Here is a 26,885-nt window from a genome sequence, read left to right as displayed (position 1 = left end):
GTTTAGGTTGGCCTTAAACTCACTCTATAACCCTGGTTGGCCTTGAACTCCTAATCCTCTTGCCTCAGCCTCCAAGTGCTGGGATCACAGGCATACGCCATCACACACCTGTCTCTTTCTTATTTATTTATTTTTTTGTCTTTTTTCATTTTTATTGGTACCGGGGATCAAACTTACGACCGCCTGCTTGCAAGGCAGGCGCTTATGCCGCTGAGCTAAATCCCCAGCCCCTCTTTCTTAATTTCTAAAGTCTGAATACTGTGTCACATTTTCTTTATTCCCCTGTTAAGTACGCTGCTTCCACATTTTGGCTATTGTAAATACTGTTGCAGTGAACGTGGGTATGCACCTATCTCCTAAGGCACCCTGTTTATAATTTGGAGGGCATATATCCAGAAGTAGAATTGCTGGATCATATAGTAGTTTTTTTTTTTTTAATCATCTGAGGAATTTCTATACAGCTTTTCATAGTGGCTGCACTACTTTGCAGTCTTACTTGCAAAGAACAAAGGCTCCTAATTCCTTTACTTCCTTACTCATTATTTTCTAGCTTTTTAAAAAATTTTTGTGGGTATGAGGTGATAAATAATTGTATTTAACTCATTTAATTTTTCCCTGGTATTAACATTGAGTATCTTTTCATATACTTGTTGGCTATTCATGTATTATTGTTGGAGAAATATGAATTCTCTTATTTTCTTCTTAGTATAAAATGCTTATTTGAGGATTTTTTTGTTGTGGGGTCATACCAGTTTTTTTTTTTTTTTTTTTACATATTCTAGATATTAACCCCTTGTGTGGTATTTGGTTAGCAAGTATTGACTCCCTTTCCATGGGTTACCTTCATGCACTGAAGTTTTTAGGTCTTATGTAGTCTCATTTATTTTGCTTTTGTTACTTGTGTACTTCCCATGTCATGAATCTTTCCCCTGTGTTTACTTCTAGGAGTTTTATAGTTTCATTTTTAATGTGTTTGGAATTAATTTTGTACATGATAGAAGATAAAGATCCATCTTTGTTCTTTGGTATGTGGGTACCAGTTTTCCAAGTGGGTACAGTGGCAACATTTTTCAAAGAGATACTGTTTTCCAATTGTGTAGTTATGACACCTTTATCCGAGTTGATTTTACCGTATACCTGAGCCCTTATTTCTGGTCTCTCTATTCTGTTTCATTCGTTAGTATGTCTGTCCTGAAGTAAGTACCTTACTGTTTTAGTTGCTGAGCTGTACTTTTACTGAACTGTAATAGTAGTAATACCTGGTTGTTGAACTCAATTTATTGTAAATTCATGTTTGAACATTGAAAAGTTCAAAGACTGAGCATAATTTTTCCCATAAGAAATAATAGAAAATCAAATAATTGGTTGTGAAGCCCAGAAATTACACTTGAAAATTCACTTTTCCAGGACTGTAGCAACTTTCACAATGATTTTTTTTCCTTAAACTCTGTTGTGGCTCTCACAGTTTTCCTTTTAGCTTTACTGTTGGTATCACTTTCTTTGACGCCATGGTTGTTATATTTTCCTAAATAAGGCATAAAAGACCCAATGATGAATGTTTTAATGTACTAACAGCCCTATACATTTTCTGGATGAGAATGGTGCTTAGACTGAAGTGTCACCCTTTTGTGGTGAGAGGTGACATATGACTGACTCACACTGGGTCTATGTAAGTTTTCCCAAACTTTGCTGTTTGAGTAGTGGAAAGTTTGAGCTTGAAGCTGTTTCACAACCAGGGTATCACTGTGTTTCGAAATGTGGAAGTGTGAGGCCTCCAGCTTTCTTTGTTCTCAGGATTATTTTGACTATTTAGTGTCCTTTGAAATTCTATAGAATTGTAGGATTTTTTACTATTTCTTCACAAAAAAAAATAGTCGAGATTTTTTATAGGGATTGTATTGAGTCTGTAGACTGTGTTGAGTATTATGGACATGTTAACCATATTCAGCCTTTCAGTCCATGAATGTGGGTTGTCTTTCCATTTGGGTGTTCTTTTACTTACTTGACACTAGTATTCATAGTTTTTATTGTATAAGTCGTTTGCCTGATCAAGTTTATACCTAACTATTTTATTCTTTTTGATGCTATTGTAAGTCTTAATTTGTTTTCTGTAAATCTAAAGTTGTGAAAATGTAAATCAAAAAGGAATTTTTGAGCCAGGGTACCAGTGGCTCCACTTTGGAGGCTGAGGCAGGATCTCCAGGAATTCGAGGCCAGTGGAGCTATGTAGTAGTTTTTGGTTTTTTGTTTGCTTTTTGAGACAGGTTCTCACTATGCAATTCAGGCTGGCCTTGAGCTCACTTTGTAGCCCAGGCTGGTCTCGAACTTTCAACAGTTTTCCTGCCGCAGTCTTTGGAGTGCTGAATTACAGACATGTACCACCATACCCCGTTTTCATGGTGTTTTAAGGCGAGCCTGAACTACATAGTGAGAACCTGGCTCAAAACATCCTCCCCTTAAAAAAAGGAATTATATTTTTTCCTTTAAACTTCTCCAATCTTGTATCTTTCCAGAAGTTCAGAATTTCTTTGCATGCTCTCTTATTTCCTTTTCCTCTTGTTTCATTCATTTTCAGAAACAATTCAGGTGGAGATTAGGTTGATCACTTCCTGTAGGCTCTTTTAAATGACCTATGATAAACATCCTAATAGAATTACTGAATTTTCAGTCTTGCATAGAGCTACTAACTTTGATGGCTGTGTTGAATGATAGTATTTTCCATGTAGTAAGGTTAGAAAAAGAGGTAGATACTTCAGAATGTGTTGATTGTTGAGACCTGCACAAGTGTTAGAGGTAACTTTTGGAAAGCCCTTGGGTAAAATTTTATTGATGTTTCTCAAAGTTTGGTCTCAAGACCTGGAACATCTGCATTTCCTGGAATCTTGTTAGAAATGGAGGTTTCTTGGTTCATTTCAGACCTGCTGAATCAGAAAATGGAAAGAAAGGGGAGGCAGGGATTGCAATCTGCAAATATTTAAAAAAACTCTCCAGGTAGTTGCACAGTAAAAGAAAACTGGTTTAGATCATCTATGACTGCTTTTTAAAAAAAATCATATTGGTATATTTATATGTAAATATAAAACTATGACTGTAAGATACTGAATATGACATTATAGTTATTATTGAATCTGACTCAGACCATTGATGTTAACTCAAAATGAGATGATGGTAAACAAGAGTAAAGTATACACAGTCAAAGAGCTTATGACAGTATAAAATTACTGAGGTCTGGTCAGCTGCCAACCTCATTTCAATACTGGGAGAAAAAGTCTGTAGGTTTCTGTTGGGAATATAGAATGTTTGGGAGTCTTGATTGTATCTCTAGCACATCAGGCTGGTGGGGACTGAGAGTGGGTAGGGACAGGCTGAGTGTGCAGGAGGCAAACAGTGATTGCAGGTTGCCACCTTACCCGCTTGGTGGTTATGCTTTTTATTGGCATAGAACCTACCCAGTTGATGCTGTAGAGTCTGGCAGATGAGCAGATAGGAAGTTTGGCATCATAGAAGACAGAGTATAAGGAAAGGGACCTTTTAGCAAAAACAAAAGAGGAACTGGGGATTTAGTTCAGTGGCATAAGCACCTGCCTGGCAAGCATGAGGTTATGAGTTCGATCCACAGTACCCTCCCCCCAAAAAAGGTGGGGGCTCATGGCTTGTCATCTGTCCTCCTCCCCCAGGTATTCTAGTGGGTTTTTCTCTCACATCTGGGTCCTGTCCTTTTCTTTTGAGCTTTGTACTGATTGCTTTTGGCTCTGGCTGCTAAGTGAGTTTGTTTCTTCCCCTAGCCCTCCATCTCTTCAGTACTAGGGGAAAGGCAGGGTGAATCAAAGTAGAGTAGATGGCTAAGAACTCTTGAGCACCACTTCTACCCACCTCCTAAACCCCTCTGTAATATGCTAGGATCCCTTTGCAGTGGTCATTATTGTTTTGTTTTTTTCTTTTGATTTCTTTCCACTTTGATTCAAATGCTGTTTTCCTTTATTCTCTGTCTCTTTAGGTTTCCTTTCTTCTTTCTTGTAATTTATTCTAACTTGTAACTTTCTCATAGAGAGTTGAGTAACAGTATCTTCAAATTATGCTCTCCTGAGTGACTTTGGGTAGCCTCTTGGGAGTTAGTTTTTGCAAACTATGAAAGTATTATTATGAAGGTTGGAGGAGATAAAACAGCTGCTTTTACAGGTTTAGATACCCAAGAGATGCCAATTCTTGCCTCACTTTGAAGCTTCTTTATTTTGCTTTTTAAAAAATTAAACATGGTGGTGCACACAATCTCAGCGCCCTGGAGGCTGAGACAGGAGAATTGCCCTGAGACCAGCCTGAACTCCATAGTGAGACTGTCTCCAAAAAAAAAAAAAAAAGAAAAAATAAAACATCAGCGAGATGGAATTGTGCACACCTAGTATCCCTGCTGTCTGGGGAGCAGGAGGCACAGGATCATTTGAGCGCAGGAGTTCAAAACTACCCCAGGCAATGTAGCAAGACCCCATTTCAAAGAAAAAAGGAAGAAAATCCATTTTCTATGAACATACATCTTGAATGTCATTTTTTTTCTGGTCTGCTAATGTCAGTTTTGAAACTTTAGGTTTCCACATATGTTGCCTTATAAAATTGGAGTACAGCAAGTAGAAAGGGTGGTACCTCAAAGGAAGCATAAGGCATGACTGTTGTACTAGGCATGAAACTAGTTACTCTCATTAGCCATTGTAGCAGACTGGAAAAAAGGTTCTATTTTAGAAAAGTTCCATGATAGAAAATGTAGTTTGGTCCTTAGCCAAGAGTGTAGAATGTTATCCTAACTTTTCCTGGGCTTTTATTTCTTTTTACCAAAGTTGACAGGGTCTCACTGTGTTGCCTACACTGCAGTTCTTAAACTTCTGAGTTCAGGTCATCTTCCTTTTTCAGCCTCTCAGGGCTAAGCTGGGACTTACAAGTGTGTACTCCTTTACCTGGCTTTCCACACTGTTTTTTAGTATTTCATCTTATGTCTTGAAAATGAAGACAGCACAAATAGCCTGAATTTTCCAAAGTCAGCCATTCTGTGCTAAAGTGTTTATTTATTAAAAAAAGAAATCTTAGGAGAAATCTTTTTTTTTTTTTTTTTGTCCTTGAAACAAGGTCTCACAATACAGTATAGGTTGGCCTCCAGCTTAATGTGGCTCAGGAGGTCTCAAGCTCACAGTGATCCTCTTGCCTCAGCCTCCAGAGTACTGGGATAACAGACATGTGTCACCATGTGCCAAACTGAAGTGTTTGTTTATGATAGATGGGGTCCTGATTGGGGTAGGTAGGAAACAGCCAGTCTGTGTCTCTCAGGTACTGACTTTTCTGACCCGAGGCTTTACATTAAACAGGTTTGTACTAATTCTTACTGTTATCATCTCTTCAAATGTTTTTTCTTTCGTTCTTGTATTCTTTGGCAGCCAGTGTTCCTTTGAGGAGAGATGTGATTACTTTAGGGCTGTAAGCTTAACTTCTTGGAGTTGGTTCCTTTTTTTGGAAGTGAGGGGATTTGAGACAGGGTCTCACTATGTAGCCCCAGGCTGGCCTTAAACTCAGTGTTGCGGGAAAATTCCCAAGCCAAACCAAACTAAAAGGAAGATTCTTTGCACTGAGTAGGTAAGAAGGCAGAGTTTAGTCTTTACAGTGGTGGACTGTTGCAGGATAATTCCTCAAAGGCAACAGCGCTGGATTTACAGAGAACTTAGTTTAGCATTTAGTTAGTTAGTGGGAGGTACAAAGCAAGTGACAAAACATTACATAATTGGTTACATGTATTGAGTCATATATTGACAGGCAGGCTGGTCTTGAATAGATCTGTTGAAACAAAGGGATTGTTTACCATCATATAGAAACATTTGGGAAACAAATGGAGGGGATCCTTACAGAGTGAGCGTGGTTAAAAGTGTCTTTGATAGCTCAGGGTACCTTAAGATATAGGCAATTACTGTAACTTAATGCTCAGCAGAGGATGCAGCTGGGCTTTAAAAAGCAGCAGAACAGAAACTTGGTCAGAGACCTCTTACTGATCATGAAATAGCTGTAAGTTTGCTATTTTATAAATGTGTCCTTACATTATAATTGTGTCCCAACAATGGTGATCCTTCTGGGATTGCTTGCATGTGCCACCATGCCTGACCATCTTGGACTTACTTTTTTTTTTTTTTTTATTTAAGGAGAAAAAAAAAAAAAAAAAAACAGAAAAAAGGTACAAATTATACAGAATTTCAGAAAAAATAAACAATAAGAAATCACTAGTTAATAGATTGCATATTGTTATCTTAGAAATAGTTGTTCAAGTTACAACATTAAAGCATATAAAGTGGACTTTCAAACAGTGAGACTGGAAACAGTTTTGTTCAATGATCCAACAAAGCTCAGTAGTATGGTTATCTATCTTATACACTTAAATATATATGCGGTTATATTCTTTAGAGCACTTTCTTTTCCTTTCTTTTGTACAATGACAATTACACAGTTTGGGTTTTATTACTCCCACAGTTACTACTTTTTTTTGAAGAGAGTAAAAGCAAATGTGACATAACAGAACAGAGTCAGTCAAATCAAAAGGATGGACATAATAGATAATGTAAAAACAAAATACTAGGTGATCAACAATGCTTACCATACTGCCTGTTGCTATCTTAAAAAGAATTGCCTATATTATCAGTTATAATAAAATTGAACAAAACAGTAAAGAATAAAACCAAAACATTGGAGACATTACAGGGCTTTAAAAGAAGATAATAGTCAACCAGAATGGGCGTCAAAATGGATCTTATTGTCTTCACAGTTGTTGCCTATACTTTCGAACTTGGTACTATCAAGCAAAGCAGAATAGAGGAAAATCAGTCAAAGCAAGCTGGTGAGGGCTATACAGGGTTTCAAATCAAATTAATAGGAAATCAAAGTGGGTTACTATAATGTATCCTGCTATTTTTTTATTTTTCCCGTAATTAAAAAGAAAAAAATAAAAAAGTAAATAATTTAAAAAAAGGAGACTGAGATAATAACAAAACAGCGCAGATCAAAGCATAACCATATAAGCAAAACAGTGCTTCACCACAAGACATCCCGACATAAAAGTAGTTACCATAGTGTCTCTTTCCTTGAAATCTTTGAGTATAACTTTGTATACTGTAGTACCAAACATATCAAGACAATGTAAAACCATTCAAGAGAATGACAGTATTACAGGGTATTTAGAACCAACTATCAGAAAATGAACAATGGTTTCTGTATAATCTCCTTGTCTATAAAAGTTTTTGCTTATATTATCACATATAATAAAATCCAATAAGATACAACCTGTTAAGACTGATGGAGACAGAAGAATAAAAGCTTGATGGGACTTCAAAGCAAGATGATACTAAATCAGCACTAGCTATTATGATGTCTTGTTTTCTCCAAAATAGCTGTTCTTACCATTCAATCTTCTCTGCCTCATTTCTGTTGAGCTCTTTTTCTGTCGTTTGTTGTCAGTTTCTCTTCTTCATTTTGCTTTCTGCTTCATTCAGTGTGGCCTCTCTGCCACTGTTTCTGAGGTCTTGGTATTTTCCTTTTTTAGAATATCCTGCAGTATTCTCTGTAGAGTTGAATTGGTGGTTGCAAATTCCCCTATAGTTCCTCTTTAAAGCACCTTGTTTTTCCATCAATTTCTAGGGACAGTTGTGCAGGATATATCAATCTTGGCTGGAGGTTGTTATCTTTCAAAGCTTGAATTATTTCCCCCCACACTCTTCGTGATTTGATGGTTTGTGGTGAGAAGTCTGCTGTAATTCTGATGGGTGTTGCCTTGTAAGTGATCTGTTTCTTGTCTCTGACGGCTTTTAGTATTCTGTTCGTATATTGGATTTCTGGAATTTTGATTATTATATGCCTGGGTGTAGCTGTGTTTGGTTGCTGGGGTCCTGTATGCCTAATAGATCTGAGTATCTTTACCTTTTGCTAAATTAGGGAAATTCTCTTGGATTATTTCTGTGAATAGCTTTTGTAGTCCATTTGTTTGTGTCCCTACTTCTTTTATGTTCTTAATTCTTAAGTTATAGATCCTCATCGTCTTCAAGCCTTTGTATTATTGCTGTTTGTTTTCTTGTTATTATTATTATTATTATTATTTTTTTGTCTTTTTCTTTTTTATCGGTACCGGGGATCGAACTCATGACTGCCTCCTTGCAAAGCAGGCACTTATGCCGCTGAGCTAAATCCCCAGCCCCTTTCTTGTTATTTTGAAAAAGTTTTTCATTTCATGCTCCCACCTTACAAATCTGTCCTCCAGTTCGGATAATCTATCTAGTTTCTTTCAAGCTGTTATGCCAGCTTTCAATAGAGTTTTTAGTTTCCTGGTAATCTCTTTGAACCTGCTTCACGTATTCTATGTTTTCTCTATTTTCTCCATCAAACAATTCTCCCCTTTTTTTCTGTTCTTCCATTCCACCATCTGTTTTTTTCTTGGGCGGTGCTTAGCATTTCTCTAACTATTCTACTTATATCTTGCTTTATTTCGTTAAATACTTCATTTTTAAACTTGTCTATTAGGCTCCGGAGATACCGCTTTATGTCTATTGGTGCCGTGTCTGATATTGCATGTTTTCTGTCTTCCTTTGTGTTTCCCTTTACTGGATCAGTGTTCTCAGAATTGGGGACTGAGGACCCTTTCTTGTTGCTTCCTCTTCCCATACTTTTTGTTCCTTCCATACAAGGGAATGTAGGAGGCCCAACTTTTTTTCTCTTTTTTCGTTTATAGTTTGTTTGAATTGCGCCGGCTAGGTGTTCCCGCCCACTGCAGTGTACTATGGAGACACAGATCTGGGCAGCCTCTGCTGGGCCCGCCCCTTCAGGTCAACCTACTGAAGGCTTCACCGCTAGGGTGCACCTTCAGGTGCTGGGACCTGGTTTGGGCTCCCCTACTGGGTCTTAGTCAGCCGCGTCACGCAGGCCAGGCACTCCCCACCAATCCCCCTTGAGGGGGGAATATGTGACTGAAGTCACTACAGCGCCCTGTTCTGGCAAGTCTGCCTGGTCCTAGTATGTCCTTTGCTGGAGCCTCCTACTCTATGAAAGGGTCCTGTTCTGCTCACTCACTGCAAGTCTATGTAGGGCTCCCTGTGAGGCCCGCTCTCAACTCCATTCGCAGATTCCGCCTCTCAGAGCTTTTGCGCGTCTCTCTCCCTGCCCTGCAGATTTGGATGCAGCAACAGCAGCAGCAGCAGCAGGAAATTCAAATCGCAGCTTCCAGTGGCGCGGGTTCTAGCTTCCGCGCTGAGATTTTATCTGTTCCTGTTATAGCACCAGGATTGGATTTCCAGTTGGTTTCTCTTAGCTTAGTTCATTCCTGGGTCAGCAGGGTGTATCTCCCTAGCTTAGGACTCCTCGTACTGCAGCATTCCTGGATTCTAAGCGGGGTATCTCAGAGAGCCTCCGTAGCTACTGCTATCTATCCGCTATGTTCTGGTTACTGGGCTATCTTGGACTTACTTCTAATGCTGCCATTGTGAGTAGATTAAAAACTGACAAGAAACTTTTATCATTCATGTACTGATGCTAACAAATCATACACCAGAATTTATTGACTTAAAACAACATTTCATTATCTTTTGTGTTTCTTTGTGTAGACCTGGTTCAATGGGAAGTTCTACTGGTCTTTCTTGGTTCTCTGGAGCCACGTGGATGCTCAGGACAGCTGATCTCCTCTCCTTCACCATATAGGCTCAGTGACCTTGTCTATCTATGAAGTCTATCAGAATAGCCAGACCTCTTTATTATAGAAGGCTATCCTGTGCCCTGTAGGGTGTTTAGTATTATTTGTGCTGTTACCTACTAGATAGAGGCCAGCATTGCCAGCCATTTAGGTTCCTTTGCTTGCTGCTGGCCATATCAGAGGTGGCCATTTATTTTGACGAAAAGGAAAAATAATTTATTAAGTGCTGGCTCCCAAGAGACGGAATGGACTCATTCCCTCAAATCATCATCTCACTATGAACAAGTGTTAGGGTCTTTTATAGCAAGGAAAACGAGGGTACAATGATATAATAGACATGTTCAGGCTGTGTCATTGCTCCTGAATCCCTGCTTCCTCCTCCTTTGCCTGTGGAGAGGAACTAGACTTGACCTCTTGGAGCCAGCATCTGTATGTCCATTCATCTAGGCTGAGGAGGGGTGGGATGGCATTTTGTACTCTGAACCTGAGGAAGTTTGCAGAAGTTGCTTATCTCTAAAGGAAAAAAATCTAAGCTTCATTTTGCTGCACAGATTTCAGGCAGCACTCCTACAACCCTGTTGCAGCAAGCAAAACTGTCTCCAGAAATTGTTGTATGTCCTCCTGGAGGAAACCCTTTTCCCATTGAAAACCACCAGTAAATTAGTTTATAATTTATAGTACTATTCTGTGAACTTGTTTCAATAGGACATCTCATGAGAAATTGACAATGGCTTCAAAGTGTTTATTCTTACAGTAGTTACAGTAGTACTGCCTAGTCTGATAGTCTTTGAGTCTGGTTTTTCATTGCCTCTCCTCTGTTTTTCTTTTGTCTGACTCCCCTAAATAAAATGCAGCTGAGTAAGGTGGTATTTGTAAGGCCTTTTTACACAGATATTGATTCAGCAGGCCTTCAGATCTCTCAATAACAGCGATTAGTGCTAGTAACAGGAAGGCAATTTACATGTTCTAATTATAGTAAGGGAGAATGCATAATTTTTAGCAAGCTTAGAATTCATTGGTTTCCAGGCTCCACAGTGTTAACTTTGTCAGGTTAGTATTGATTGACATGCTGGAGGACGTTAATGATTCTTTTGGGGAACGGGGGAGGAGAGTGGAAATTGCAGTTTCTCTACTAATTGTACTTTAGGTGTCATTTATGACAATTTCATGTTGTCTAGACAGAAGAAAATGGTGGAAGAATTATTTCAGTGAAGTCTCAGATGCTGAGTCCAAAAGAAATCAGGGTGGTTGCTAAAGTCAAGATTGCCATGAAAGGGCAAGTACTATATCCCCAGAGGCAAATAGGTAAAAATCAAATGTCACTAAGAGAAGCAGTTTAGAGTGAACCTGGGATATAAGAAAAATGATTGTACTCTGAGCTTTGTATTAGCTCAAGGGCTGAAGGAGGATTGTTTGGGGGCCCAGCTGGAGTCTACTCGCCTATTTCTATAGACTCCAGAAACCTCATTACATGAATAGATTTGAGCCAAAAGAGCTGCCTCTTTGCTTCTGTTTAATAAATGTCCCAGCTTGCTATGCTTTCTTTTTGTGAGGCTTTTCTTTGTAAGGCTTCATTGACTTTCTATACCTTTCTGATGTTGGCTCTAAGATTTTACTTCCTGTTACAGACTAGTCTTTGCAGGATGCCAGGGTCAATGTGTCTATCATTTTTAATGAATGTCCTTAGTAAAACATTTTTAAAGTTTCACGTCAGGAATGAAAATATGAAAAATTGTTTTAGAAAACATTTATAGGTTTGTTGGTATTGAACTAAAGAAGTCTGCCACTGCTGTACTCCGTAGAATTAATGGACCTGGAGATAAACTTTTTAAAAGTTAACTGAGAGGTCAGGATTATGGAGTTATATAGATCTCTCCTTGGTGCATGTATGTGGTGGTGTTACTTAGGATGCATTGCCTCTGAAGGTTTGAACCTATGTATTGCAGCAGCTGCTGGAGAGGGCATGTGTACATGTTTTAGAGCAAGCATGGGAACCTTTTCTTTGTAGGTCTACAGTATTTTTACTCATCCTCTAATGAAAGCCTCTGATACAAATTCTTGGTTTTAAAAACAAGTCTGGAATCTGTGAGCAAGCCTCCTGGGATCACCAAGCCTCCTTGTGAAAATAGACTTGAGTATTGGGTAAAGATAGCAATGTAGATCATCTTGAGCCTTTAGTCACATGCAGACTAAAGTAATACTTTAAATTATAAATTGAAGTTTTGTAACTGTATTGCAGTGTTTTGAGGATAGTATATATAAAAGCTAAATGTCATGCTAACCAATCATTTTTAAAACTACCAACTGGTTAGTTCTAGGAAGGATCTTGCTGACTTGTCAGGTAAGACTTTTGTATCGCTAAATACCTGAGTGCATGTTATATATAAATTGTTTCTAGTCTTTCCCTTTTTGGTGTCTGTGAGACTACATTGTGCTCTGATGTTTTACTATCTGTTGCTCACTGCCCAGAGGCCTTGTGAATTATGTTCATGTTTGGTAAAGGCATTTGTGAACTTTACTGGTGAAAGGCATTGTTTTGGGCCTCATAAATTGTTAGTGCTTGAAGATGGTGATGTAAGGCTGAGCCACACCTCAGGTATTATGAATTCTTTTGTAGTATGCCTGTTTTCCCCCAGAGGCTAGCGTTTAGCAGTGCCAACTTACCTTGTAACACCCCTGGCAGGGCTAGGAGTTGCCTGCCAGGCTCTGAAGGCAACTATACTTCATGCTCCTAGAACTGAGAGGCCTTACAGCGATCTGATGACTGCATATCATTGGATAACTTAAATGGTAATTGCTAGTGTGTGAAGTGGGGAGGCTGGATGCCTCTCTGCTTTAAAGCAGAGATGTCAATTTAGAAATCATAATAGAGGTGTCATTTCAGAACACACAATTATATTTTACAAAGAATAAAGGCTTGTCATCTCATGCTCCAGGCATGCGCCAAGACAGAGATTTGTGCTTGTAGAGCAAGATCTGAAATGAAGAGAGCAATAGTACATCTGAGCTTGTTTGGCCTCTTTGTTCCCTCTATCCCCTCCAAACATTGCCTCCTTCCCCTGTGAAGTCTCTTTTGGTATCATCAGTGATAGTTTCCCAGACAAATACCTAGCTCTGATTTTTATTATTTAATGACCTTCCCAAGGACCAGGATACACAGCATTTATCAGGACCATTATGTTAGCACTTTAACTTGAGTGGCTTAAGTGACCAGAAAGATGAAGGGCGATACAAGCAGTTTCTGAAAATCTTGTTCTTTCAGAAATTTTAGTGTAACTTTTTGGACATCCAGCAACTTTTTCTGATACTTGTGGGGTCCATGAGGGACAATCAGTTAGTTGTCTTGTTCATTTTTCCAAATTTAGTAATTCTGTTGACTCATTCACTTAGATGTTTATTGGTCTCCTGTTACATGTTAATTAGGATGCAAGTTGTGATGGTGATAAAAAGGTGATTTCAGGTAAGGTGTGGTGGCACATCCTGTAACCCCAGCTACTTGAGAGGCTGAAGCTGGAAGATCAAAAGCTCAAGACCAGCTTTGGAGTAATTTAGGGAGACCCTGTTTTAGAAAAATAAAAATTTTTAAAGACCTGGAGATGTAGCTCAATGGCATAGCATTTGCCTAGTATGTGTTTAGTTTTTGGATTCAATCCTCATTACCAGAAAAAAAAAGAAAAGAAAAGAAAAAGAAAGAGAGACAAACTTGGAATCAGTACCTGCTTTCATGTAGCTTGTAGTCTAGTGACAGAGACAAGACTTTACCATACTTTTTTTTGGATACTAAGGATTAAACTCAAGGCCTAAACCCTCAACCCTCCCCTCTCCTCCTTGTATCCTCACCTTCCCTTCAGCCCTTTCTTAAAAGTGCGTTCATTTGTTCTTTTTTTTTTATTTTGAAACAGGATCTTGCTAAATTGTTAAATTATTCAAGCTGCACTGAGACATGCCATCTTTCTGTCTCTGCCTGCCAGGATGTTGGGATTGCAGATGTGTGTTACCATGCCCTGCAACTGCAATGCATACCTTTTTAAATTTTTTTATTAAAGTAAAGGCAGCAAAGGGTAACTTGTGGAAAGGTCTCTTGAGATAGACAGAATGCTATGGGGCATTGAGAGGGAGAAAGGTGAACTTGTATTTGAGTGTTGAAGGATTTTTATGGGCATCAGTGAGGGATGGAAACTTTCCAGAAGCAGGATAGTGAAGGAGCATATAGTTTAGCTAGAGAAATAATTCTCAGAATCTGGCTTGGAATCCCTCAAGTCAAAGCAATATTTCTAATAACTCCATGATATTCTGTGGGTTTTTTTCACTGTCATTCTTTCACGGAGATACAGTGGAGTATTTTGAGGCTATAGGTAAATACAATGAAGTTTTCACTCTGTTGGCAAATTGAATGCGTACACATGTAGAAAGAATTTGTTTTAATTTGAAGTATGATAAATATCAACAGATATAGCTCATATAAACAAAAGCTCTTGAATCCTAAACCCCTCACTCCTCCCATTACTGGGGATTGAGCCTAGGGTCTCATGCATTCTCTAGGCAAGTGCTCCAGCACCAAGACTCTAACCCTCTTTTGTTTTTTATTTGGGGACAAGGTCTCATGAAGTTGGCCATACCCTTGTTTCAGCCTCCCAAGTACCAGGGATTTCAGGTGTGGGCCACCACCATAGCCTCCTAATTTTTAAGGAGTTTTCTGAGATTTAAAGTTTGAAAACCAGTCGGCTGTATAGCATACAGTGTGTTTAAAAGGAGTGAGAAATTTGGCTGCAAGGCTTTGGATGCCAAGCTGAGGAATTTGGATTGTAGGTCCTAGGCAGAAGTGAGCTGTTAGTTTGGGTTTGGCTCTCCTGAATTTAAATAGCAAATGCCACTCACACATTGAAACCAGGCAAGCAAATTACTCTTTAGGCATGGGGCACCAGTGCCCTTTTTGCTTCTGTGAGTAGGCTTTCTTTGTTTGTGGCAGCCATATAGTTCTATTTGATGGTTGCCAGTGGTTGTGGAAGTTCTGGACATGTTTATTTGCTTTAGAGCATTAATGACTTTTTCTGTGATCTGACAACCAGTTAAAAAAGAGTTCTTTTTAAAAAATTAATTTTATTGATACATTTTTAGATATATATAATGATTAGATTTATTATAGAGAATGTATACCTATATATATATCTTGATTTTTCTAAAAGAATGTCTTCAGAGTATAATTATTTAGTAAGGTGAGGTTGTCATTGACCAGTACTCTGTCTAGCCTAATACCCAAACTGGGCTTCTCAAACACTGATTACTATTGAATTGTAGTGAAGGTCCTTTTAGAAGGTTCAGCTCATCTGTCCTGACCACTTTTTTCTTTTCCAGTGTTTACTTCTACTGTTTTTTATTGTTTTTCTACTCATTCAAATACATAACTGGGAATCCCCTTCCAAATATTCAAAATATTTATTGGAAGGTATAGTTGTATTCATTTAAAGTTTTAGGAATTTTATAACTTAAATTGTGTGTCTAGTTAGGACTGCAGCGGAGCTTAATAATCTTTTTTAAATAAAAAAAAATTTAAATGTTAGGAATCAAATTCAGAGCCTTAATCATGTTAGGTAAGTGCTCTACAACTTAGCTACATCCCCAACCCAGTAATCACTTTTAGTGACTTCAACACATAAAACTTGATTTCTAGTTTGTTTTTTTTTAATTCAATCATTAGTCATTTTACCTTGTTTTTCAAGGAATTTTATATGTGGTACTTTGGTTCACAAACTTAATTTGTTCTGTGAATTTGGAAATGATGGCTATTTTTCTGTTTGTATGGGAAAGATGTCTTCCCTCATGTTTGGTACCCTACTGCTGTTTACAAACAAATAGAAAATTTTGCTAAATGCTTCTGTTTGCAAGCCAAATTGTTTGCAAACCAAAGCTTTTATGAACTGAGGTGCCACTGTATGAATATTTTAGAGTGCGGCAGGTAAATCTTTATTCTAGGTGGTAATAAATAAATATTTTAGAATTTGTTGCTATTAGGATTACTCAATTCTGCCTTACTAACTCCATAGCAGTCATAGGTAATATGTAAATGGATAGATATGGGCTATGACTCTTAACACTTTAAAAAAGCAGTTACTCATCCAGGTTGATAGTTCTCCAAACTTGCTTTAGTGCATAAGTATAAGTTGGTGTTTCAAGAAGTCTTTTTAGAAGTAATTCTTTTGAAATGAATGGCTTTTTTTGTTTTGTTTTTTGAGACAGGGTCTTGCTTTGTAACCCAGGTTGGCCTTGAACTCACAGAGATGCTTCAGCCTCCCCAAATGCTGGAATTTCAGGCATGCATGTGCATGCTTGGCCCATGGCTACCTCTTTTTTAACTTCATTATTTTACTTTTAGATTTTTGTATGTTGAATTTTTTTTTAAGTTTTAAAATAACTTCAAACTTGCAGAAAAGTTGCAAAAATATACAAATAATTCTCATTTACCCTTTACCCAATTCCTTCTAAACGTTAACATTTGTCATATTTGCTTTATTATTTATTTTGTTCTGTCTACATATGAATATGGCTGTGCTTTTATATGTTTATATCTTCTGAATTTTGGTATATTCATTTAAGTATTGAATGTTAAAGTAATGTAAATTTTTTAGAGCAGTGGCCTTCAGACTTCTCAAAAATACCTTTATTAATAAAAGGCTTCTGAGTAATCCTTGTGTGTGTTGTATACATTATGACTACATATAATATGTAAATTGTAATCTTTCTGCTCTTCAGTGGATCAAAATAGCACAACTCTTGGTGTGCTTTCCGTGAACAACTCTGGTAAAGAAAAGAATGTTTGCTTTTTTTGGTGAGAGCTTCAGTGACTCTAGAGCATTTCTAAATTGAGATTACAGGTCAAAATGAAACGGCAGCTTTTGTCCTGAGCAAGCTTGGCTAAGTCCTTTTTCAACCCTTCCTGATTTCACATTATTAGACTGCAAGATGGATCACTAAGCCAAGTCACATTTGTGGGGGCTGGAGCAGGAGTGCAGCTGTCATCCCATTCCATTTTTCTTGTGCCATTTCCTATCATCAGCTCTCTGCAAGAAGCTAACACCTCAAGAAAGAACTTTCTTTGAGGTTCTTAGGAATGGTGGAGTTTTCCATCTAGTAACTCTGGTTGTTTATTTCACAGTGGTGGAAGAGGTCCATTTTATTCCGGATAGTATGTGTGTAGAATTTGCTTCATGAGTGATTTGTATATGTGGAGAGATACTGTTTGTACTGACTGGCTGTCTTGATCTTGTGTATCAGCAGTTAAAATGCCATATATATGGTTTGCCAGTCCTGCTGTACATTGTTTGTATCATCAATCTGTTGGTGCCAACAGATTATGTAATAAGTAGACACAGGAGATGCATGTTCCAAAAGAACTTTATCAGGGACTCCCCAGAGACAAAGCTTAACATTTCAGTTCTACTCTAATTTAAAGAAGTCTTCCAAATTAAGACAGGAAGATGAAGATTGGCAGGGTGGGAAGGAGACTTTGCAGGATTATCAAATGGAATTGTTAAAGTTCTATAAAACAAACTCTGTTTAGAAATTTTTACAACACTTGTGATAAGTCATCTCATCTCTTTCAGTACCGTCGCCACATTGACATAGTTGGGGGTGATATTTGTCTCCTCTCTTACCAGGTTCATTTGCCCAGCAGAAGCACTTATGGGTAGGTTTTGGCTACTCTGGAGGATACTTCTCACCAGAAGGCCTCTGCTTTACTTAACAACTGTTTGGAGGGTGGTACAACAGGCTCAGAGGTACTCAGAGCTAACTCCAGAGCACTTCAGCAGCCAGTTGCTCCTAAACCGTGCTTCTGGTCTTCAACACCTAAAGAATTAGTTTATTAGTAATGATTTAGTACTGTATAAGATGATATAGGTTGGCCATTGTGTACTCTTATAGTTATATAGAAAAAATAAATTATAGTTAGAGACAGGAAGCTTTGATGTCCTCTTGTACAGTAAACTGACTATAGGTAACAATAATATGCATTTCAAAAAACTAAAGGATTTTGATAGCTTTTATTTAAAGAAATGTTACGTGTGGGGGAACTAGATGAGTATGTTTAGCCTGATTTAAACTTTATACAATGCACACATTTATTGAGGTACTACTTGGTAGCCTGGTAATGTGTATAATTTTGTTTTTACATTATCAGTTAAAAATAAAAATTTAAAAAGATGACATAAATATCCTGAATACTCTCCTCAAAATTTTGCTTCTTTTTTCTCCATTCTGTATATCTCTCACTTTTCCTGTCTTTCCCACTTTATATTTCAAAGAGTCAAAGATATGCCGTCATTTTATGTGTACCGATGAAAGGGAGGAAATCCTGCCAATTAAAATGTGTCACACAATTACAAGATGCATCGCAATTTCTGACACATTAGACTATAGGGAGGAAAACCGTGTTTCAGGGTAGATGAATTGCAGCATTGCTGTTATGTAAACAGTGCTACCCCTGCAGACTTGGGCATTCCACCAGAAGGAAAAGATAAATGTTACTGCTTTCTATTTCTCATTGGTTACATTGTGTTCTCCCCATCCAGAGATAGGAGAGTTTCAAGTGTGGCACATAGGCCATGTCTAGCATCATTTTACGGTTGTCCTGGACAAGAAAGGCTGTAAGCCTATGTTGATAGGGCCTTTGGTTTTATCACTTCCAGGCTGTTCTGGGAAATGCTGTTGTATGCCAGTTGCTGGGATAAAGTGACTGCACATGACTATACCTAAAGCCAGCTGGTTTTAATAACACTGAATTAAATTAACTCAATTGGAAAAGATTGGTAGCTGCTGTCCTTATCCTCCAGATCTGCTTTAAAGAGTAGTCTGGCAGGGAGCCTAAGACCTGTTCCTGGGAGAGCTAGGCGAGATGCTGCTGGAGAGAACAGTGTGCATTTCTTTGTAAGACCACTTCCTTTGAAACCTGTTTTATGGCAGGAGCTAGACTGGTTGCCAAGCCAGTGGAGTTGGGAAGTGGTGTGGCAGACATGGTAGACCAGGGAGCTCTTGGGCCATATTTATCAGACGTTTCAACTGGCCTTTATTTTTTGAAAAGAAAAAAATACATGTTTTGTTGAAATTTAACAACCAGAAGATTTCATGCGAAAGTTCAGATATCTGGCTTCCTTAAATAGGAAGGCCAGTGATGCTGACTCTATATTGCAGCTTAGTGACAATTGGCTGGAGCTGAGTGACAGGGTACATATCTTTCTCTTGGCCAATGTCCATTGCTCACCATGGATATGTACAGCTGGTGCTTCTTTCCTGCCTGCAACCTTGGAAGGCCCCGCAGTACAACATAGGGATTTAAAGCATATGACAAATTTCACTAGAGCCCTGGTACTATTACTTTATAGAATCTTCCACTGCTAGATCCAGCATTCTCCTGGGCATAATAATGCCTGCCTCTCAAGGTTGCAGTGAAAGTTTTAATAAATTCTTATGAATTGCTTCACATACTGCCTGGCACTTGGCACTTTTTGCTCAATAAAATGTGTATGTATGTCACATATGATCAGTTGAATTTATGATTGGGCCAGGTTATACAAGTAAAGGTTTTCTGTCAGTTGTTAAGAGAACCTAAGTGTGTGTGTTGGGGTACTCTTGCTCGTAAAAAGATGTGAGCTGGGCAAAATGAGCTGAAGATGGAGGGTATGGATTATAATGGCAGGGAGGACCTGAATGCCAAGATACATGTTGACACTACATGATGATCTCTGTGTGCGGCTAATTTTTCTCTCCTGTGTTGATCGCAGTTTCCTTTGTTTGTCCATAGGAAATACTGTGAATAACAGTAAGCTCATGTTTCTGAGGCACCTATTCATTTCTCACTGAAGACCAGTGTTTAACATGACACAATGGCCACATCTGGTGTGGGAGCTCTGTAGCTCTTCGTTTTAGGTATCTACATACTTAGTTTGTTGGAAGGGTGTGATCTCAAATAACAAGTACTAGCTGGCTGCAAAGGGGGATGTCATTTATCTCTCCCCCATTTCCCTTATGAATGACCTCTGAGTTGGTAATTGACAGGGATTATTGCCATTTTTTTAATCTCTGCTAGGAGGCTGCTGGAGTCTTCCCTCATTTCATTATCCCGTTATGATGGAGCAGGATCCAGAGAGCACCCAATTTACCCAGACCCAGCGAGGTAAGGCCAAAGTGAGAAATGACACTAGGTGGGGGGAGGGGCGGCCCTCAGGGTTGCCACGTTGTTGGAACCCCTCTCTGTGCCTCTCTGGTCCTGGTGCTCTTTTGCTCTTCAGTCACAGTTTTGAGACAGGTGGTTCAGGTGATTGGGAAGTGTTGCAGGTAAGTGAACAGTATTGATGGCGACAGGGTTCTGACCTAGCTCTTGTCTTTTCGAGGCTCCCTTCTGTCAGTGGGGCACTGTGGAGTCCACAGGATACCACAAGATATGCTTTCCTACTGGCCCAAAGGGCTTCCATGAGTTTGTGGCCAGCCACAAAGGACAGACCTTTTTTTAAAAAAATCTTTTTTATAGAGAAAAAACTTACAAATTAAGTGAACAAAAATCCTAGTTGCTGTTGTTTGAGAGAGAATTTAGAATATCAAAGGGCAGAAGTTAAGCTCAGTTATTGCATTTTTGTCAGATATCTGAAGGAAAAAAGTGAATGAAGAATGAATAAAACAAGTTGTCATTTAGTACTTGATTTATACCTAGGACATTTGAAAAGCTCTTGACATTAAAACATGTTTTCAGCTGGGTGTATGTGGTGCACACTTGGAAGGCTGAGGTAGGAAGTTTGTTATGAATTTGAGGCCAGCTTGCGTTAGATAGTAAGTTTCAAGGCCATCCTGAATTACTTAAGGAGACCCTGTCTCAGAGAAGGAGTTTCAGGCCTATCATTGCCTGATGGTTGTAATGGAACCAAACACGAAATGTTGTGTTAACGTTTATCTGCAGAGAACAGCCCCCTGGAGTTGTCACAGCTGGATTTACTAATTCTGATAATGATCTAGAAAGACACAGCTTGCACATTTAACCAATATCAGAACACATTGTGAAGCTCTCCAAAAGAGGGTGATTTATACTCCTGGACTGGCAAGTTAGCAAAGTAGATGGCCAGATAAAACTAAACGAGCTTTGCTCTAGATTAAGGCTTGCACGTCTGCCTAAAAACACCTTTTGATGAAGTTGATTGCAGGGATATTAAACGGTTGTGTCACGACATGCATGTTCTTTCTGATAGCCTAATGAAAAGATCCTGCTGTCTTCTTCCATTTCCACACTCCCTTTAAAAACAGGTGGGCAACGTAGATGATGAGTGACACAAGGAAGTTTGTTAGCCTTTAATTATGTTTGAAGGTTATAAACCTCTAATAATGGAAGAGTATTTTTCATACAAATTAAATACTTTGAGACACTGAGAAAACTTCTTACTTATAAAAGTTTCCTTTTTTAGGTTTTCTTCATGCCCCGAAATCTTGGCTTGGCAAAATTCAACAGTAGTTGTTACAAATCAGTATTCTTTCTCTTTTCATGTAATCTGTTATTTATTCCTACGCTGATTTCCTTATTACCTAAAGAGTCATATTTTATGGTGTTGGTATTTTTATATCTCCCCTTTAAACACAAATAGAGATTTTTTTGAAAGGGAAAGTGTTTCTTCCTTTAAGAAAATTTGAGGATTCTTATAAACATTTACAGTGTTCACTTGAAATGTTGTGGAGTTGTTTGATGGCTTCCCCACACTTCAGTAGAATGATTGTTATCATTTCATTACCTGTTACTTATTTTTCTTAGACTTCATCCTCTGCTACATGCATAGGACAAAGCCATTTGTGAGTCATCTGCTTAGCACTCAAAAACTTGTAAAGAACAAGACTGGGATGTCAGGAATATTTTTTTCTTCCCCCCTCCTTAGTCATTAATATGTAGTTTGGAAAGATCCTGTTCTGTAGTGAAATTAAACCACTGGGGTTACCTAGTGCTGAAATTCTGTCACTAATAGGTTAATTTTTATTATCAGCATCATTCCACTACAGTCACCAGTAATACTCTTTTTCTTAGTTAAGGTATGCTGTAAACCAAGGAACAAGTAAACTCGTCACTTTTCAGGATTAGTTTAAAAAGATCTTTTTCCTTTTTAAACTTTTCTTCTGTTACATTCTTTTCGACTCTGATTGGCTTAAGAATTTAATGTGCTTAAATCAATTTCTGCGGGACATTTTCTGCGAATTTGGTAGAAGAACAATTTAAGCACATTTACTTCTGTGATGCCTCCTTATAAAATATGACAACAGGGGCCCAAATGGAGAATGAAAATCTCACCATTTGAGGCTTTTGGTAAGTAGTTCTAGTTCTCTAATTGTCTTGGTCAAGGCATTTGTGCTTCCCATGCCCACCTTCTCTACAGAGATAATTTGGATTCAGTGATGCTCAATGCAGCACATTATTCCATATCATAGACTTTCCAAAGATTGCCAGCCGCCTGCTTGTGCTTGTCTTTTGGTGGTTGACCCAAAGGGTGCCACATCTGATGATGGACATGTCAGAAACTGCCTCTGTTCCTATAGGAGTTGACTGCAGGATCACCTTTGGAGTAGACTTCCTGAGGAGAATGCCTAAAGGTACAAAGATGTTAGTTTGCAAAGTGTTTGCAAAGTCTTTAGCTGTTGTTTTGAGTTTGTTTGGTTTTGATTTGAGATGAGGGTCTCACTTAGTTCATCAGGCTAGCTTTAAACTTGCAGTCCTCTTGCCTTGGTTGCTTTAGTAGCTGTGATTAAAGGCATGTGACAGCAAATATTTTTTGTGCCATTTGGGTACACTAGTTCCTATTCTTGGTTATTTTACTTTTCCATGAAAAATAACAGAAGATACATATTTTTTTCCTTTTCACATTAAAAAATTATAGAAGCATAAAGTCTTCAGTAATTCTTATTAGGATTTTTTATAATCATTCTTTAAACGTCACGTTTTAGAGACCTTTCTTTGTGAATATATAGGAATACTTTATCTTTTTAATAGTTTTGCCGTGTTTCTTTGTGTTGTGTGGGTATAATTTATTTAATCTGTTTTTGGGCATTTGGGTGGTTTCCCAGTTTTTCACAAATGATAACAATGTTGCAAATGAACTTCCTTGTGTATATTCTTCTGTGTTTCTGTAGGATAAAAATCCTAGTGGAATTATTAAATCAAAGTGTATGCTTCAGGCTTTGAGTCTTGGAATTGCTTAACAATCCTCTTAATATTATCATATAAAACATTTTTCTGCTATTGTTCCTCTCATGCTCTCAGTTCATAGCCTCAGATTACATAACAGTGTTGTAAGAGATGGAAGGCACACTTGAGAAAGAAGGGATGAAATGTGGGAATTGTGTACTACACTAAAAGTTGTCAAGGAGTTGGTCAGGATGTTATGGCCTTGGTTTAAAGAATGTAAGTCTAGAATGATGGTTATTGAAAGGGTCCAGGTAAGAGATATACCTGTGGAGAGTCTGATGCACTGATTGTAAGAATAGAAAAATCTTTCCCTTTTTTTCTAGTACTCTTAGTCCCTGTCCTGAACATTTTCTCGATGCTACAAATGGCTATAATAAGGGAGCAATAAGTGGTTCAAAGAGGTCATTTTAAGGAGCTAGGACAAATCTGGAGCTTAGTGTATTTGTTGGAGAAGAAAGTAGTCCTGGTGAAAATACTATGCCTGTTGATGCCTTTTTTTTTTTTTTTAATCGTTTAAGGGTTACAATTTCCTGCCCCATCTGTAAAATGAAAGATAGATGACTTCCAAGGTTCTTTTTGATTTCTTGTATGTTGCATAAGGGTGGTGGTGACCAAGGACAAGCTATGAATCTGCTTAAGGGCACCCTGAGAATTTCTGCTAGGTTCCGTAAGCAAAAAATAAGAGGCCCCAGTGTTAATCCTCTTGGGATGGGCAGTTTGATCAGAAGATGCCTGATTAAACTGCCTGATTGCATGTCTCAGAGCCAAAACACTGGTGAGCTGGGCATAGTAACACACACATGTTATCCCAACACTGGGGAGGCTGAAGCAAGAGGACAAGGCCAGCCTGTTCTTCATGGTTGTCTCTAACAGCAACAACAAGTTTTAGAGAACAGAACCACTGGTGGTAATCATAAACACAGTCTATAGTACCACCCTCCTCATAAAATGCCCTTTATTTTTCAAGTGACTGGAGTTTTACCTCTGCAGGGTGATGCCATGAGAGAGCTGGTTTACTGTTGTTCACAGAACAATATTCCCACATTAGCGCTAGTTTGTTTCTCCATTTCTTTCTCTCAGATTATCTCCTGCTGCATACTATGCCCAGAGGATGATCCAGTATCTCTCACGGAGAGATAGTATTCGCCAGCGTTCTATGCGTTACCAGCAGAACCGTCTCCGCTCTTCCACCTCCTCCTCTTCTTCAGACAACCAGGGTCCATCAGTAGAGGGAGCCGAACTGGAATTTGAGGACTTTGAGTAAGTATGGGCTCGGGCATCTCTCTCCTCTCCTCTGAGCTGTGCATGATTCCAGGGCACTGTGTGAGCAGCACAGTTGAGCATTCTTGCTTCCAGTCCCTAATTGCACCCACACATTGGTGATTTGCTGAGCCTGTGGGAAGAAATGGCTCATTGTGTCCTAAGGCCGTTTGAGCAGTATTTGTATTTCCCTTTCCTGGGGACTGGTGATACTTCTCATAGACTGTACAACATGAGAGAGTCAGGAAGGTTGATGTATGTTTTTCTAAGCAGAGGAAATATGAAGATGTTTTCTTTCTTCACTTTTTCTCTTTTGTGATTTTTCGAGACAGAGTTTTCCTATATAGTTCAGGCTGGCCTTCAATTCACTGTGTAGTCCCTTGAATTTGCAGTGATCTCCTGCCTCAGCCTCTTGAAGGGCTGGGATGGCAGGTGTGTGCCACTATACTCAGCATTTTTTTTTTTTAAATACTTAGAATTTCCTAAATGGTAGATATTTTGCCTCAAAACTTGATCAGACCAACCTTTAAGTTCCCACTCTAGGCAACTCTACCAGTCTTCCTGCTTCTACCTTTACCCATGATCCTTTTAACAAATAAATGTCAAAAATGTCAGATGAATGTGGTAGATCGAGGGGTGATTCTTTGGAGCATCTGTCTTCTCCCCCTGTCCCCATATTCCTTCTTCTTTAGTAGCACTTGAGTGAGCCATAGGAGCAGAGTTAGCCCGAACTTCAGGCTCTCTGACCTTACTGCTGGGTTTTGATTCCCTAATCTGCTGCTGACCTTTCTAGTCATTCATTGTATTTCTTTCTAGCCTGAAACTGAGTTTTACTGGTTTGTGTCAAATTTGGATTTTGCTTCTTGTTCTGACTCCTGTATTTAGATATTCTCAGCTGTGCAAAACAAGAGAACAAGAAGGTGGTTAGGCTGGGCAGGGAGGTGCCACGCCTGTTATCCTAGTACTTGGAAGGTTAAAGCAGGGTTGCTACAAGTTTGAGGCCAGCCTGGCTACAAAGTGAATTCAAGGCCGACCTGAATTGTGTAGTGAAATCCTGTCTCAAAATGACCAAAAAAAGAGAAAGAAAGTGGTTAAGCATTTCCTCCCTTTGGCTAGCATTATTGTCCTAGGACAGCTTGTCAGTCATTGCTTCCCTACTACCCCTGTAGCCTTAATAGGTCTGGGTTCTTAAGGCCTAACTTTCTCCTCAGCTTTTTCCTTCTAGCTTAGCAGCATGGATAGTTTCTCCAAAGCTGCCATACAACAGAGCTTCAGCTCTCTTTGCCAGAAAAGACTAAGAAAATGAGACAGCCTTTGTACCAGTTTGCCTTCTTGATGCTTCTGTTAAATTTATTACCATTGGGGCTGGGGATTTAGCTCAGTGGCATAAGCGCCTGCCTTGCAAGCAGGCAGTCGTGAGTTTGATCCCTGGTACCGATAAAAAAAGGAAAAAGACAAAAAAAAAAAAATTTATTACCATTTGCATACTGGGAGCCAAAGTGAGAGTGGATAATATGTTTTAATTTGTTTTCTATGTTTGATGATTTGTTTTAGAAGAATTCAAGTGAACAGGAAATTCAGGAATGGCCTGCAGCAGCTGGTGTGTGGTCAGGGGAGCAGGAGGGAGAACCCTAAGCCGAGGTCTTTCTCTTTTTGTCTACTCTGGGGCAAGAGAGATGTGTGTATCTGTTAGCCATGTTTTCTGTTAGCCATGTTTTTCAGCACCTGAGTGCATTCAGGGAAGCAATTTGAACATCCATGGCAAGGGATCGGGGATAGAACTCAGTGGTAGAGTGTCTGCTTAGCACGTGTGAGGCCTGGGTTTGAGTTCCAGTGTGGCACAAAATGAAAAGCCAAAACACAAAAAAGCATCTCTGCTGAGGCTGCTGGCACTTAGTGCTGCTGAGAGCCTGGGCACTCTCAGGAGTCCTGTGGTGTTTGGTGGTCATTGAAGTGGATTGCCTAGATGTCTTTCCATAAAAGCTCCAAAGGCTGTGCTGTCTCTTTAACAGTGGTAAAATGCAGAGCTCATGTCTCTTGTTCTATATCTTGCCTCGTGACTTGTCCTTCACAATGGAGTTCTGGGTTAGTTTAAAGTGTTCTGTTCTCAGCTTACCTTCTCTTCCTTCTGCTACCACCTCCTCTCTCTCTCCTCCTTCCTCCTCAATCTTCCTGTGTCAGATGCCTCTGCCTTGTGCTCCCCCAACCCACCTGTGCACTCATCTCCCCCTGGCTGCAGCACGACCTGATTTTACTTCTTTACCTGTCATGCACTGGCTTACTATTGTTCTTTCCCAGGAGTTGTGTGTTATTTCCTCTTTAGTAACAATGAGCTAATTTCTCCAGCGCCCTCCAGGTGTCCCTTCCTTGACTATTTTCTTTTCTTCTGGGACTGATGTAGATCATAGTCTTGTTTTCAGTAGCAGCTGTGAATTAGTCACCTCTATATATTAGTAGTCCAGGTCTTCTAGCAAAGTATGTTGTTGGCTAGTTGGTAATGATTTGCTGTCTTTTTATTTATTTTGTCTGCTTCCTTACCCTTCTCTCCCTACCATAAGCTGAGTGCTGCTTGTGGTTGCCCCTCTTTGCTTGATCTCTAGTGCTCTGAGGAGGGAGAAAATGAGAAATTAGAAAATGTACCAGCCAGTTTTAATTTCTCTGCCTTAATCCTTTTTCTTAGCATTGATAACTAGATGGAAAGTAAGAGAATTGTACAGTCACATT

At 39.0% G+C, this 26,885-nt stretch overlaps 1 protein-coding gene across 9 annotated transcripts in view; it reads left to right on the top strand.

Annotated features, from left to right (window-relative positions):
* Nucleotides 1-26,885, top strand: part of Ambra1 (autophagy and beclin 1 regulator 1) — a 186,973-nt gene that overhangs the window by 54,647 nt on the left and 105,441 nt on the right. For 5 of the 9 annotated variants that reach the window (XM_063227841.1, XM_005001577.4, XM_063227843.1 and 2 more), the window contains 2 exons: nt 19,779-19,865; nt 23,982-24,161. The exons of 2 other annotated variants lie outside the window; for them this stretch is intronic. In XM_063227841.1, the coding sequence (XP_063083911.1) occupies nt 19,779-19,865; nt 23,982-24,161 (267 nt within the window). The remainder of the gene's footprint in view (nt 1-19,778; nt 19,866-23,981; nt 24,162-26,885) is intronic. 2 more of the 9 variants (XM_005001578.4, XM_005001579.4) reach the window with 1 other exon arrangement.

This window comes from Cavia porcellus, unplaced genomic scaffold (assembly GCF_034190915.1).
Source record: "Cavia porcellus strain 051 isolate PalLab524CR breed Dunkin Hartley unplaced genomic scaffold, mCavPor4.1 scaffold_17, whole genome shotgun sequence".
NCBI classification, from domain to species: domain Eukaryota; kingdom Metazoa; phylum Chordata; class Mammalia; order Rodentia; family Caviidae; genus Cavia; species Cavia porcellus.
The sequence above is the reverse complement of the archived record's forward strand: the minus strand, read 5'-3'. Positions and strand labels throughout refer to the sequence as shown.